This window comes from Ctenopharyngodon idella, chromosome 24, assembly GCF_019924925.1.
Source record: "Ctenopharyngodon idella isolate HZGC_01 chromosome 24, HZGC01, whole genome shotgun sequence".
Taxonomy (NCBI): domain Eukaryota; kingdom Metazoa; phylum Chordata; class Actinopteri; order Cypriniformes; family Xenocyprididae; genus Ctenopharyngodon; species Ctenopharyngodon idella.
The window spans coordinates 23,317,364-23,333,542 of NC_067243.1; the positions used below are offsets into that span (position 1 = coordinate 23,317,364).

At 36.4% G+C, this 16,179-nt stretch overlaps 1 protein-coding gene across 1 annotated transcript; it reads right to left on the minus strand.

Annotated features, from left to right (window-relative positions):
* Positions 1–579: 579 nt before the first annotated feature.
* syt8 (synaptotagmin VIII) lies at positions 580–14,395 on the minus strand. Its single transcript, XM_051884935.1, is given in 10 exon segments — positions 580–4,206; positions 4,535–4,668; positions 5,521–5,638; positions 7,773–7,940; positions 8,122–8,267; positions 8,270–8,288; positions 9,756–9,851; positions 11,340–11,509; positions 11,744–11,867; positions 14,282–14,395. Coding segments are annotated over 9 exon segments (1,188 nt in total). The 5' UTR covers positions 11,841–11,867; positions 14,282–14,395; the 3' UTR covers positions 580–3,966.
* Positions 14,396–16,179: the final 1,784 nt, after the last annotated feature.

A 16,179-nucleotide genomic window follows, 5' to 3' on the forward strand; every position in this document is an offset into this window, starting at 1 on the left:
GATGCTTTAAAATAGAATAGGTAAAATAAGGGTTGTACACAACTGTTCAAAAGTTTAGGGGTTGGTAAGATCTCTTATGTTTACCAAGGCTGCATTTATTTGATTAAAAGTACAGTACAAACAGTAATAATGTAAAATATTATTACATTATTATTACTATTCCTGTGATGCAAAGCAGAATTTTTAGCATCATTACTCCAGTCTTCAGTGTCACATGATCCTTCAGAAATCACGCTAATATTTAATTTGATGCTCAAGAAACATTTTGTATTATTATCAATGTTGAAATCTGTTGTGCTGCTTAATTTGTTTGTAGAAACCATTTTTACACAATTTAACACATCCCCATTAATTACTTTAAAAAAAAAAAAAAAAAAAAAAAAAAATCTTACTGACCCCAAATGGCAGTATATAAAAAAGGTGTTTAAATACATTTTAAAATAATTTTTAAATAAAAAGATATTTTAAATGCTAAATTAAATTTATAATACCCAGGGACCAGAATATTATTACTTTTTTTTACATGGGCCAGTAAAAAACACCTATAGCAGCAATTCAGAACAACTGCACAACAACACATAATGGGCTTACATTTTTATTCTTACAGATTTTACAGATACAGATTTTATAACACAGCACATTTTACATGTTGAAGAAGGTACAAAATGTCCATTTTCCAGTGTACTTGTTGATGAGATAAAATAATGAATTCTGAATTATGCATTTCAAAATGTACCTGAGTGTTTAAAACATGACTGTGCAAAAGCAACTAATGAGTTCCTCAGCCTTTAGCATTCTGTAAACTTGCTCAAAGGAAGAAACCTCATTAAAATGCTGTAATTGGCCCACAAGTGTGCTGACAGCCTAATACTCACACCCTTATCTTGTGCTTACTGTAGTCACAAGAGAAATCAACGTGTGTATGTGTGTGTGTGAACACTCCAAACCTGATACAACTGTCTCGTGTCTGCATTTTCTAAACCTCAGCACTGAATGCAAGGGTTTAGAATTTAGTAGGGACGCTAGGGAATTTCCCTACCAATATCCAGTGACTACTGAATTGTCCCTAGCAGTAAGTTAGATCAAACTATTAAAATATATTTATATGTAACCACTGTTGTGGGTCATAACATTGACATTACCTGAGAAGTCAAAGTAAATGTTAAAAAACTGCTCTCTTTCAAGGATGTGCATTTAATGTCACATTAATTTTTAATATTAAAATAAAGTTATGTAGTACAGCGTCATTAAAGTCACCACAAAATCAAAAATTGATGATTCAGAATTTTACAGTGTTTATTAATAATTTTTTTAATCTTGCAGCGACATCTCTTCTCTGATGATGTTTACTGGCGCGAGGGCGGGATCAACCTGTCACTCACATGAGATCCATCAATAGCAAACCACAACCATCCAATCAATTCCCAATGGCCAAAATCAAGTCCCGCTCTACATTTTTTCTAGTTTGAGAAGCCGTTTCACTCTGATATACGTCACAATATGGAAGAAAAGAACATTGCAACTTCCATTTCATGCCAACTTTCATGACACTGACCGCCGAAAAACACCTTGCCTGTAAGTGCTCAACATGCACACTTATAATCAGTGTTGGGGAAAGTTATTTTTAAAAGTAATGCATTACAATATTGCATTACTCCCTAAAAAAGTAACTGATTACGTTTACTTTTTACAGAAAGTATTGTGTTACGTTACTTTTGCATTAGTTTTTCTCATCTGGGCTGGGCTGTTTGTTTGTTTGTTTTTATAACAACAAAAAAGTTATATTTTTGGCAAATCAAAAGTGAAGTGAATAAGCCTCAGGCTGAAGGAAATGCAAATTCACGCCTTTACAGTAGAGGGCGCAGCTCAAACAAACAAGCCTTTCAGCTGTGTTGCCATTCTGGAACACAGAAGAATAGGACACAGAAGAAGAAGTAAATGAGTAAATTTATGCACATATTTAGTCTAGAACTATGAATAACCGTCATGTTCACACAGCGCACACAACGCACTCCCGATTTCTCTCAACATGGGGACAGGAGAGCTGACAGTCAATAAAAGGGAACACAAAGTAACTTGTGTTGCTTATTTGAAAAAGTAACTCAGATATTTATTGTTGCAAATTTAAAAGTAATGCGTTACTTTACTAGTTACTTGAAAAAGTAATCTGATTACGTAACTCGCGTTACTTGTAATGCATTACACCGTGTCCTAACCAGACGCGACGCGACGCCGCGACAAGCGATAAAAGGTATCTTTTCCATGTTAATCGGAGTTTTTGTCCTAACCAGCCACGACGGCGACACACGAATATTCTATTTTAGAAACGGTTTCTATTTCTCTGCGACGTCGCAGCTGAAACAGCAACACAAAGTATGGCAATGATAATATCAGGTACTGTTTATGTGCTTTATGTAATGTTAAAAATGTCTAACGTGAGTTTGAATATCGTTCTGTGTTCCCAGCTTTTTAGCTGTAATGAAAACAACACTGGCTAATTCACCTCAGATCTTTAAAATAAATAAATGGGCACAAGAACGTTCAAACTCAATGCGAACAAACAAGTGTATTCTATGACAAAGATTGGTTCAGTCACTCCGTATGTACTTTAAATAATGTTAATATAATAAAAAATTGTGTAATATTTATGAATTTTACTATGTACTTGCCCATTTCATTGTGTCTGCTGTGCTCTTGCCGAGAGAGCCCGCCCACACTCTCTTCTGATTGGGTGTGGTTTTTGATTGACTTTATCGCTTCTTATTTTTGCGTCGCGTCTAGTGTGGACAGTCAAATTGCTCGTCGCTGGAATCTTATCGCATCGTGTCTGGTTAGGACACGGTGTTACCCCCAACACTGCTTATAACATTACAGAACTGATCAATTGAAGTGATGTAGACTAAAAAGCTTAATTTCAATCCCTGAATAACATTTTTCTCCTAGTTATGAATGTACTGTATGCTTATTTAGATATTCTATCATAAAGTACAGAAAGCTAAATTGTAATGTAGTTGGTTTACATAATCAAAGTTATGTTATGCGTTATGATTGGGTTATCTACCATATCTACAAATAAAGGTTTTATAGAACATGAAACTGATTAGGACATGAAATTACCAATGTCAAAATCAAACTTACGCTCTTGACTGAACATAATATGAAATTTTACCCAAAACTTCAAAACATGAGAAGGACGTTGCAGTCAGTGGGAACTCTACAACTGTTTCTACAAAAAATAATTATTCACTTAATCAATCAATCAATCAATCAATCTATCTATCTAGAGAGAGAGAGAGAGAGAGAGAGAGAGAAAAGTATCTAGCATTAGTCTATGATGATCTCAATTAGGATTATGTGACAGCTTCAAATGAATCTTATACAAATAAATTTATTTTAAGACTGTGACTTGAAGTACAGCAGCAGTATTTAACTACAAAAAAGGATATATATAAAATAGATAGCAGTAACTTATGTGCAGGACACAAATGACCTAGTGAATAATTCTTTAAATCGCTTAATTTACATGAACCATCCATATGAAAGATTCACAAAAATGTATTGGACTTCCAAACAAGTACATATATTGGAGAAGACAATATAGGAGACTGATTATTTTCTTAGCTCACTACTGTAACTGTAAAGCCATGTGCATAATTACAATTACTTAACTAAATAAAATTTAAAAAATAAAATTTAAAAAAAAAAAACAGCTTTTTGTCATTAGCAGCTTGCTATTTTGAAATGTAGCATCACTGCTTTTAGTTACTTCCCAAGCTATTCGGTTACTTCCAAAATACTGAAAATGAAGGAAATTAAATGTTAGACTAAAACAATATGAACCATCATAAATAAATGAAAAAGAATGGCACGAAATAAGATAATTGGTCCATAGTCTGGGCATAAAAAGCATAAAGGAATGGGAACAACTTCTGGTTGTGAACAATTTGTCATGTTAGTAGAGGTTTCTCAGAAGTTTTTGTTTGTAAATGGGATCTTTAGCGTGTGTTTTAAGGCCAGCGTTGTGTCCACCTGTTCAGCAGAGAGTAATGTGTGCCACTGAGCCACAGGTTTGCGTGGGTTGGACAGCATATCCGCCCAGTGACGCAGCTGGTTTCCTGTAGCATCACAGCCCAGATAGATTTTGCCAATCGCATCATTTCTGCTCATTTTGTCATGATCCCACACTGAGATGACCAGCTGGACTTTCTGTATGAGGAATGAGTGAAACAAACAAGTAAAAACAGAGCAAAGGCAAAAGAGATTGAAAAAATCGTTCATCACTTCATCCAGGGTCTAAAACTAACACTCAAGAAATACCAATAAAATAGGCTTCAAATGAAGTGAAGATACTTGGCGTGGTTGAAATCACAATGTAAGAATGATATTCTGATATTACATCCCTAGTAGTTTTTTTCTCACAGAAATAAATCAAACGAACGCAGCACAAACTCATTTTCTTCAGAAAATCCTTACAATGGGTCCAGATTTTGGACCCTTGATTCATCTAAGCAAACAGTCTCTTGGTATCACTCACCTGAATCTGTTCAAACGACACTTCAAAAGTGAAAGATTCATTAAAGTATGGATTCAAAGTTCGCTTCTTTACTGATGTTTTCCTCTTCTTCCATTTCTTCTTATCCAGAACCAATTGAACTTTAACATAAGGGTCTACAAAACGAAAAACAGAACTATTAATCAATTTCTATGCTAAACCTACTCTATAGCTGCCTAAAAGAATGCAATGGCTAAAAAACTTGAGTTGAAATAACAAAGATGTATATGGCTATTTTTCAACCAACTCTTTGGAAAAAATGTTTCATGCCACCTTTAAAGCAAATTGTCCAGCGAGTGGCGATAAAAGAGCATTCAGGTTTATCAGGAAAAAAAAGAATTTTATATTCAATGTTTTATTACATTGGTTGTTATGTATCGCAGCTGTTTGTAAATGAAATGTCCATTGAGAGGTGCTAAAAGATGTTCTATTGCGTTTAAAAACATGCAGATAAAAACATATTTTCTGAAGCATCCATGACATTTTAGTTTGCTTCTACAAGACTTTAAGCTCTTTTATTGTGATTTGCAAGTGCAATGCTGTACCGGCTGAGCTCCTGAGCAAGTTTATCAGAAAACCATACATATGGAGCTCATTATGTGATGCAGATGTGAAAATGTATTAGTTTACAAATCATGGACTATGGTAAAAGTGTTTTGTGGTCATAACATAGTATTGTGCGAGGAGCAGCGTGAAAATAAGTCTTTATTAATCGATAATCTGCCTCTGTAATCATAATTTGTGTAAAAACAAATAAAAGTTGGTGTTTTACTGCCATCAATGTTCATTTCAGCTTAAAACTGGAGTGAATTGTATGTACTGTAACCGTATAGGTACATTTTTGTAGTTTTGTGAAAATGTAGGTAGAGTCATGATTTTACAATGAGTCTGTGTTCTATATAGTGTTTGAGAAGGTTGCAGACTAGACTTTTGAGGATGTAGGACATTTTAGTGTGTGAGTATCTCACCTGAAGAGCCTCCCTGGTCCATCCTCTTCAGGTTCTTGGCTTCCAGTATGATCACGGTGAGTTTACTACTAGTCGGGACATAACGAAGAGAGAAGCAGATCTCTCCCAGATGCTCTTGCTGTAATATGGACAGATGAAAGATGCCGTTAAACTAGCAGATACATTATGTATAGAGGATGCTCTTAAAGGGATAGTTCACACAAAAATGAAAATTATCCCATAATTTACTCTCCCTCAAGCTATCCTAGGTGTATTTGTCTTTCTTCTTTCAGCCAATCACAATCAGAGTTATATTAAAATATATATATCCTGGTTCTTCCAAGCTGTATAATGGGAGTGAATGGTACCATTTTTTTAAGCCCAAAAAAGCACATCCATCCATCATAAAAGTAATCCATACAGTTCCAGGGGGTTAATAAAGGCCTTCTGAAGCAAACGGATGCGTTTTTGTAATTTATAACTTTATAAACTATAATAGCTCGTTTCTGGTAACGACCGTATATGAGTCTAGTTCCGGTAGAAGAGTGACCTCTGACCAGATGCAAAACGTATTGGTGAACACAGAAGTGCAAAGGATAACAAAACATGAGCAAAACAAAACACCGGTCACGAATTAGAAGTCTAAAACGAGAATTTTTAAAGAGAAATGTCGGAGGAGCCTGAGTTTGTTGCCCAGTCCTATTTGTTTGATCCGTGAGAGGCGTCTACTCTCACCTAAGCTTACGCTACTCCTACATCCTACGTCATACGCCGGGTCAGAGGTCACTCTTCCGCCGGAACTTGCGAACGGACATTACCGAAAGCTAGTGATTACAGTTTATAAAGTTATAACTATAGATATTTTTCTTACAAAGACCCATCACTTCACTTTAGAAGGCCTTTATTAACCACCTGGATCCGTATGGATTACTTTAATGATGGTTGGATGTGCTTTTTGGGGCTTCAAAATCTCGGGTACCATTCACTCCCATTATAAAGCTTGGAAGAGGCATGATATTTTTTAATATAACTGGCTGAAAGAAGAAAGTCATATACACATAGGATGGCTTGAGGGTGAGTAACCCTTTAACTCTGAGCCTATTGACATGCATGGGGTCATGATGTAAATTGTGGCAAGGTCTGAGTGGCCACGAGCAAAAAATGTCAGATTTCAAATCGTAGACTTCAGGGTGTCCTGTCCCAACCAATCAACTGCTCTGAACAAGGGTTGACACATAATCTATCACCATTGTGCTGTTGAGTAGGACACTTAAGGTTGCTCCAGGGGTACTCAGTGTAATTTTGCATGATGCTCTGGTAGAGCTGCACGATTCTGGATAAAATGAGAATCACAATTGTTTTGGTTTCAAATAGAGATCACGATTCTCCCACGATTCTGAATATACAACCAAACAAAATAACATGTAATTTACTAGAGGTTCTGACAAAATATAAATTGCTGACTCTAATTGCTGGAAAATGTTTGAATGAATTATTTAAAAAAATGGTTTTGAATGAATTCAATGACTCATTAATAAATACTTGTTTCATTGCTGGATGAATCAGTGTTTTTGAACGAATCTTTTGAATGAACGATTCAATGACAAATACATTTTTTAACAGTCAGTTGTCGCCAACTAGTGGAATTAGATGTAATTAATACAACCGTTACTTGACGTGCCAAGTTCGTTTCAAAAGGTAGTTTGTTCTATTTTGATCGCTATCGTAGACATCGGTGTTTAAATACTAACTTAAAACTTATATCACAGTACTTCTGTGATAATGTGAATATTTGTAACACAGAAATAACTAATGTGTGATTCAAAACGGCTCTCTCTGGCTCTGGCAGCACGAACACAGATTTGAACGTTCCGGTATGATTTTGTCAAAGGTTTAATAGACGCGGGAGAATCGTTGTCATTAATAAAGTAGGATCGCGTGGGTGCTTGAATCGAGATCGCGATCTTTTTACGATTATTCGTGCAGCTGTATGCTCTGGTGACGTGATGGAAACAAAATCCACCTGCTCTGGTCTTTGTCGAAAGATTCAATTCTTTTTGAGATTCAGTGTATTAGTCATTTTGTGACAGCATCATCCATACCACAGCAATAGAAAGAGAAGGGGCAAAACAACTTTCTGGGACTCCCAACTCATTTCCATTTAGTAGAGGATGACACTTTGCACATATGAATATAATGTATGTGAACTAGCCACATGAAAAATGACATTGAACTTGACAACATATGTGGATTTTACTAATACTGAACTGAACCTCATGTTTGGAAGCTTCGCTCAGATCTCTCCACTCCTCAATCACATGATTCCAGTCCACCGTGGACAGATTGAGTCTGATCTCACCGATGATGTCGTGTTTGGAGAATCTGTTAAAGTCATACACTTGCATCACCAGTATCGACTCAGTCAGCTCCTTCTGAGGGATCTACAAACGTGGTGAAAACAACACGTCAATGTTTAGTTACTGTAAATAGGCTGTAAATTTAACAACTCCAATTTAATGAGCTTGACCGAGCATCAGGTCATTGTTCGAGCTGATAACAGAATATTCATGTGCACATGAATCTAGGACCATATGATAGTGAACGATTTGCTGCATGGTTTACCTGATATTTGAAATTTTCATTGAACACAGGGTTAAGGGTTTTCCTGAAGACTTTCGTCTCAAATGTTTTGAACTTGTTGGGAAGGATGTAGACTTTCACATAAGGGTCAGATGTTCCTCCTGAATCCATCGCTTTCAAAGCGGCAGCTCTTTTATTCCTACAGTCAGCTGATAAGAAATATGGTACAGTACATGTAGGTTTATGATCTTAAAAACAGTTTTATCTAAAAGCTTATTCTTAAAGTCCACATGAATTCAAAACCTTATTTACTTTGTTAGCGCCCATTGTCTTGCGCGTCTTGTGGTGAACAATTCATCCATGCAAATAATCCACAGGAAAAAAATGTTTGTCTTTGTAATCTTTAGTCAAAATCTGTGAACGTCTTCCTCTCTGGAATGGTGTTCCTGTAGCCTCACCCTTTATTTTTCTTCATTCAATATTCCATTTCATGACGTCACAATACTGAAGTAAAGTTGGTCTCATCTTCCGTTTCACCCAGACTTTACAGTAAATACAACAAATACTAATACTCTATTAGTATGATTTTCTTTGAAATTAGTTAATTAATTAAGAGTTGGACTGGAAAGTGAAGGAAAATGAGCCAACAAATGTGTTAAATGTCATGACATACAAGTGTCCCAAGATGCACCTCATTTGGTTAATTGAATGTCTTGAGTAAGCAGAGCCAGCAAAATTTAGACTAATAATGGTGACTTTTGTAGAAGAGTATGAAATATAAGGTAGTTTTGATTTGTTTAATACCTTTGGTCACTACATAATTGCTATAATTCACTTTCATAGAAGTTTTTAAAGTGTCGTTCGGGTTATTATGACACAGAATATCAATGTAAATATCAAACATTCTACTATTCCTTCATAATATTCAAGACAGCAATTTCTGTTTGTGCAGTGTGCATACTTCTGATTATTTCCTCAAAAGATATTTGCATTTTGGAATGAACAGATGTATGAACTATATGGTGTCCAATCCTGCCACTTTCAGTTCAGCTCCAACCCCAATTATACACACCTGAAACAGCTAACTAAGCATACTAGAAACTTCTATGTAGGTGTGTTGAGGTACTGTAAGGCCTCAACAAAAAAATAAACAATAAAAAATCTCTTCCACACAAGCACGGTTTAAAAAAACCGACGCTATGAAGCGCTGTCAAGAGCATGCCAAACCAACAGGTGGCGATATAACCATAATCGTAAAGCCATGTTGGCCAATCACAAGCCTGAAAAAATGGTTATTATTACTGGTTACGGTAGGCTAACAACATGTAAACAAAGGATAACAGATAACAGCGCGCACTCCGATGTCACAAGCCAAAATTTCCGGTTTCGCTGGCTACACGACAACACTGCAACCGGAGTTTATGAAAATCTTCACCCTGGCAGGAGTTTTCTAAAAGTTTGATTACTGTGTTTGCGTGTGCATGAACGGCCAAACTGTATTGAAAAACTTGCGGTTTTGAAAAAAACCCTGTTCGTGTGGACAGGGCCTACGTTGGAGCTAAACTCTGCAGGACAGTGGCCCTCCAGGAACAGGTTTGGAGAATGAAAGTTAATTAGTTCTTACTTCCTGCCAATTGAGGGCACTGCTGTAAAATCAGTGAAAGTGATGCATTTACCTCTGATCTGGATGCGTTGAACTCCAGTGAATACTGCAGTTTTCCCCTTTGTTGGTCAGCTGATCCATATTCCACATCCTCTGTCTCAAGTTGGACCTGTCAGTACATCCAGTATCCCCTTAGTAAATGCCACCAAGAGGAATATTTTATTGCTCAGAGGTCAATTTTCACAGCTTAGAAAACTTAAAAGAGCTCTTAGATATGTTTCAATTAACTCTTTCCCTGCCATTGACGAAAATTTTCTATCATTTATGACAATGCTTCCCTGCCATTGACAGAAATCTCCAATATTACATTCCTGCAATACCAGAGGATGCAGTTTCAGGACCACAGTTCTAGGATCCTTTTTTTGTGAAAGCGCCACCTAGCCAATGCTAATCCATCAGAGAAGACCTGATTCAAACTTCAAACAAACAAATGCAAAGACTAGACTCATGGAAATTATTCATTTTTTATTATCTTTCAACCTTAATTTTAACGTAAGAGCAGGCGCCGCCATTTTAAATTTGAAAGAGCGAGGCTTTCAGTGTCAGTAGTCTCCAGTAATTATTTAGCTGTGCAAAAACAGTTAATTGTGCTACTCTACATTGTAAAATGTTATTTGTTTTCAAATTACTTAAAGCTGCTGTCCATAACTTTTTTGTGTTCAAAATTTACAAAAATTATATAATGAGAATGTACAACATGAATCCATTTTCCAAACCGTGTTTTTGTCTTACCCTGAATCACTACGGTACACCCATAATAAGTGTTTATATTCAGACTATTTTAGACCGGTCTGGTCGGAAACGTTGCGGAGTAGCACAGTACCTGTGTAACTCGCCATAGACATAAACAGAGAGAAGTAGCTCCGGCTACAATGTTCTTCCGCAAGACTTGTGCACCGCTAGAGAGCCAAAAGTTACAGACTGCAGCTTTAACGAACTAATAAACACTAGTTTGTAGAGCAATTGTTTTACCATTTGTTGCGCTTCCCCCGAATTTCCCAGTTGGAACTCTAACTTGAGGGGACATTCCAGTTAAAAGGTCCTACTGGAAACTAGAACTTTCCCACTTCCGAGGACAAATGGAACACACCATTATTATAGATTAATCTTTTGATTAACCTCACATAGCAACAGTGACAGCCAATGGTGTGAGTTTGGAGGTGGGGACTATAGTTTTTCCAGCCAATAGCTGATGACGGGAGTGCTTGAGGAAACCTGTTTAACAACAATCATGTTTTCTAGGCCATCTTGCCAAGAAATTACATACCTCACCTTTAAAATCTCTTAGGAGAAATAAAAACAGTCACAAGTGATACATTTCTATACTGTAAGATTATAGAGCAATAAAAGTAATGTTAAAAGTATGGAAGTATTTGACGAGAACTATTTAAGTTACTATCTTTGACTTTAAAAGACTTTTAAAGAAAATCTGAATAGAGTTTGTGACATGTTGTGATTTCTTCTGAAACTCATGTGGAGACAACTGAGATTACTAGGGTGTTTTGCTCAGTCTCCATTTGTTCTTCATTTAAACTCATTGCTGACTAGAATAAAAAATGTAACCAGCATCCACAAGCATGGACGTTCCATCTCTCACCAGTGCTGCAGTTGTAGTTCCTGAGATCCCTTTCATACTGATCTTCTGGTCCAGCTTCTTCTTCCTCTTCTTTTTCCCTTTGCAGCAGCATTTTACACAGCAGCATATCACACAGATGAGAATGAGCAGGATGATGGCGGCAAATATAGCATAGATGGCCCATCTTGGCACTGTTGTGACAAAAACAACAATATTCCATCTTACATCACAGCACCAAAGCAGCGGTCCAGTATAGCACCATGAAACACATCTGAAGGATGAGACGAGACCATGGCCAGGAGACTTAAGGCAAGTTAAACTTGTAGCAAGTGAAAATTGAGAAGCAAGAAATGTGCACAAGGGGTGGAATTAGATAGGGGCCCATGGAGCAGGTGCTGAAACAAAGATTCATATGATATACTCACAAGGAATCCTGTCCAGTAAAGAGGGCAGGAACCCCGGAGCAGCTGTTGTGGTGTTGGTTTGTGTTTTAGTTGGTTTTAATGACGGTCTTGGTGTCATGGTGAAATGGATGAGACCGGTGGGTCACTGTAAATGCACATACAAAGAGAGTGGGTGTCTGGCAAGAGTTTTGAAAAGTTATGGTTGAGTTATTAGTAACCTTGTTTTGTGACGCCCCCTACTGGTTAGAATGGTACTGCAACATTTTAGCCTGAAAAGAGTAGTTGACTCAAAATTAAAGGGATAGTTCACCCAAAAAATGGACATTCTGTCATTATATCATCCATAGAAAATATAAAATTAGGGATAATCGGAAATGAAAATGAACTCAATCATAGAGACTGTGGCAGTCAAGCTCCAGAAAGATCCATAAAAGAGGCCTTGTCTTCTGAAGCCATATTCTGCTCCTATTCTCCTATTGTGTTCCACCAAAAAAATAAAAGAAAAAAGAAAGAAACTCATAAAGGTTTGAAACAATATGAGGATGAGTAAATAATGACAGAATTTTACGTTCAGAGTGAACTATTCCTTTAATAAAATAAAATGTAGACAACTTTTAACAAGAGGGGGAACAATACAGTCACAACACAAATTGTCTGCCATAAGGTTTTAGTATATACATATAAAGAAAGTACACGCTTTTGATTTCTATGGTTTAATGTATCAGGACATCATAAAAAGATCATCTGGTCTTTAGCAGGTCTTAAAATTAGGTGAATACAACCTTAGATGAACAACAAAACATGACATATTACACTGTGTCATTATTTATTTAACAAAAATAAAGCCAAAATGGAGAAGCCATATGTGACACTAAGTACACCGTATTATTTAATAGCTTGTTTAGCAGAAATAACTTGAAGGAATCATTTTCTGTATGACCCTCACATCGAATGACTTTTGGCCTGCTCTTCTTTACAACATTGCTTCAATTCTTTGAGGTTTGTGGGCATTTGTTTATGCACAGCTCTCTTAAAGGTCCCGCCACAGCATTTTAGTCGAGTTGAGGTCTGGACTTTTACTGGGCCAGTGCAACAACTTGATTATTTTCTTTTTCAGCCATTCTGGTGTAGATTTGCTGGTGTTCTTGGGATCATTGTCATGCTACATGACCCAATTTCGACCAAGCTTTAGCTGTTGGACAGATGGCTTCACATTTGACTCTAGAATAATTTGTTGTACGGAGGAGTTCATGGTCGACTCAATGACTGCAAGGTCCCTGCAGGTCCCGTGGCTGCAAATCAAGCCCAAATCTGTGCTGATATGCTGCATTTGGTTTTCGCCAAACGTGGCGCTGTGCATTATGGCCAAACATCTCCACTTTGGTCTCGTCTGTCCAAAAGGGCATTGTTCCAGAAGTCTTAAGGTTTGCTCATATGCAACTTTGCAAGCCTAAGCTGTGCTGCCATGTTCTTTTTAGAGAGAAGAAGCTTTCTCCTGGCAACCCTTCCAAACAAGCCATACTTGTTCAGTCTTTTTCTAATTGTACTGTCATGAACTTTAATATTTAACATGCTAACTAAGGACTGTATCTGAGCTTGGGGTGAATTTGCACGGACGTCCACTCCTGGGAAGTCTGGCAACTGTCTTGAATGTTTTCCTCTTGTGAATAATCTTCCTCAATGATAAACTTCAGATGGTCTTGTAACCCTTCCTAGATTGGTGGGCATCACTGAACATTGCTGATGTCTTTTCTCCTTGGCATTGTGTTAAAACACACCTGAAGGCTCCAGACCAGCAAACTGCCAAAACATCTGCTATTATAGAGTGGGTCATGCTTGCTGATGATAAATTAATCAAAGGCACCTGACTGCTTCTTACCCTCTTCATTCATTTGGAAGCAGTAAGGATGTACTTAATTTGTCACCCTTCTCCATTTTGGCCTAGTTTTTGTTAAATAAATAATGACACAGTGTAATATGTCATGTGTTGTTGATCATCTGAGGTTGTATTTACCTCATTTTAAGACCTGCCAAAGACCAGCTGATTTTTATTATGTCTTGATATGTAAAACTATATAATTTAATATATATATAGTAACATAGTAACTCTTGGTTGCCTGAAAAAGAGAGCGTTTCGTCACCACCAAAGTCAAACAACCTAGAGTTGACAGCCTGCACTCCATTAAAACTGGGTGTGCTGAAGTGTACAGATAACATTCTTTTTCAGTGAAACATAGTAATAAAAATGGAACAATACTGCCTTGAGAATACAATCAAAACACTTGCTGTCATATTTCAACATTTTCAAAATCAAGACTGTTGCAATACAACAGCAAAGTAATAAAGTAGTACAAGTCCCAGTTTCAAGAGAAATTCTAATCATACCTTCAAAGAAATATGAGTAAATAGTGCAGAACAATATCACAATACACTATATCTGAAAATGACATAAACAAAACTAATCTACAGGCATAATTATAGCGGCACACAATAGCAACAAACTGAGCATAAAGAAAAAGTGAACCACAATATAAAAAAGAGCATTACAGTGACACTCACTGTTGTAGAATGAGTTCAGTTTGGATCTTGATTCCTTGGTTGTCGTATAAAACTTAAAGATTAATATTCTGAATGGTAGGAACACATTCCTAAACTGGGTGAATGAGCGGTGGCAGGGTGAATATGGTAGTCACAGAGAGGGGAAGGAAGTCACTGCCCACTGCTAAAGCTAGATCAGCTCAGGAAAGAGCCATTATAATGTGCCATTTACTTATCAAATGGAACAACTATTGAGGCTTTAATCATATGGTCAAACAAGAATCTGCTGTTTATCTCAGTTTAGTCTTTTGCAATTCATACAATTCAATATTTTCAACATCCAACTTGATTGGGCGTTTTAGTCAGAGCAGCTATCTACGCATTTAATGACTTTTTATGACATTTTAAATCTTTTTATGACAGTGATGAAAATACGAACAAGAGAGAGACTCTACAAAATAAGGAAGGAGAAAGATGAGGAGAGAAAAGATATAGAGGTAGAGATAGTCAGTACAAAATTTAAATTTCACAAATAGACAAAAGGAAGGAAGTGCAGCTGTATTATACCATATCATCCATCCACCCTTTTTCCAAACCGGTTATTGGGTCACAGGGATAAATAGTGCAGAACAATGACAAAATACACTATTCTGTCTGAAAATGACAAAACCAATCTACAGGTTTAGTGGAACTATAATTGAAAGTGTCACAATAGCTACCCTGTAAAACTCAATAAGTTCAGAATACTCAAATTATTTAAGTAAACTAACTCTTTTTTTTTTAAGTTAGTAGAACTTAAAATTTTTGTGACAAGTGGGGCGGGGCCAAAAGACATGGAAGCGGACCAAGGCCAATGTAGTGCACATGTGTATCTCATTATTAATCACGTCACCGGCATCCCTTCTTCCCCACATTTCTCAGCCTCGCCCCACTCATTATAATGTTAATTACATACAGTTCATTTACATAAACATCACATTCAGATCTTGGTTAGGGTAGAGTGGGGGAAAACACCCCCTTGGGGTAAAACGTCCCCCTTCTGTTTTTCTCAAAATAACCACTAGATTGAGTCAAGATACATTTTTGTTGTTGCTATGGACTACATTGACAAGAATGATGTAAAAGTATTTACTGCGAAGCTTTCACTGGCGATGTACTTGAGAGAAAATGGATTTCATGGTAAGTGATCTAATTTTCAGCAGTAAGAAAATAATTGTTTTAAAACTTCATGTTTTGCAGAACATCACATTTATATATATTATTATAATGATAATGCCTGTAGTTAGGAAGTACATGTAATTTAAGGAAAATATATTTTTAGAATGACATAATTTTTTTTTTTTCAAACACTGAGGAAAAATGCCCCCTTCTCACTATCATAATTACTGTAGTTACTCTGTTCTGAACATCAAATCCTTTGTTTTTCCATCAAATGTAATCTAACTAGGTGGTTGAGTAAAAATATTTGGACTTTATATTTAAAAATTACCTCAAGTTAGCTAGCATCAGCTAGCAATACTTTTCAAATACTCTATTATAATTTTGTAATTCATAATTATTGGTTATGTTTAAGACTTCGTTAGATTCACTTTATTTTAGTTGTGGTGGTACTAGTAGTGGTAAATTTTGCTGTAAATGTAAAAAGCAAATCGTTTTGATAGAGTGGGGGCATTTTACCCCTCTCTACCCTAAATGTTAGATACCAAATAACACATGCTATTATATCTATCAAAGAGACTCTCATTATATACTTGCATGTATATAATCAAACAACATACAGTATATACACAGTCTTATTAGTTTTGCAGCCCATCCTCAAAATAACCACAGGCTCTATTCTTCACCACAATGGTAACTCTACAAAACATAACAGAACCCCCTGTAAATCAATATAACACAACATTAAACTAACTTATGTC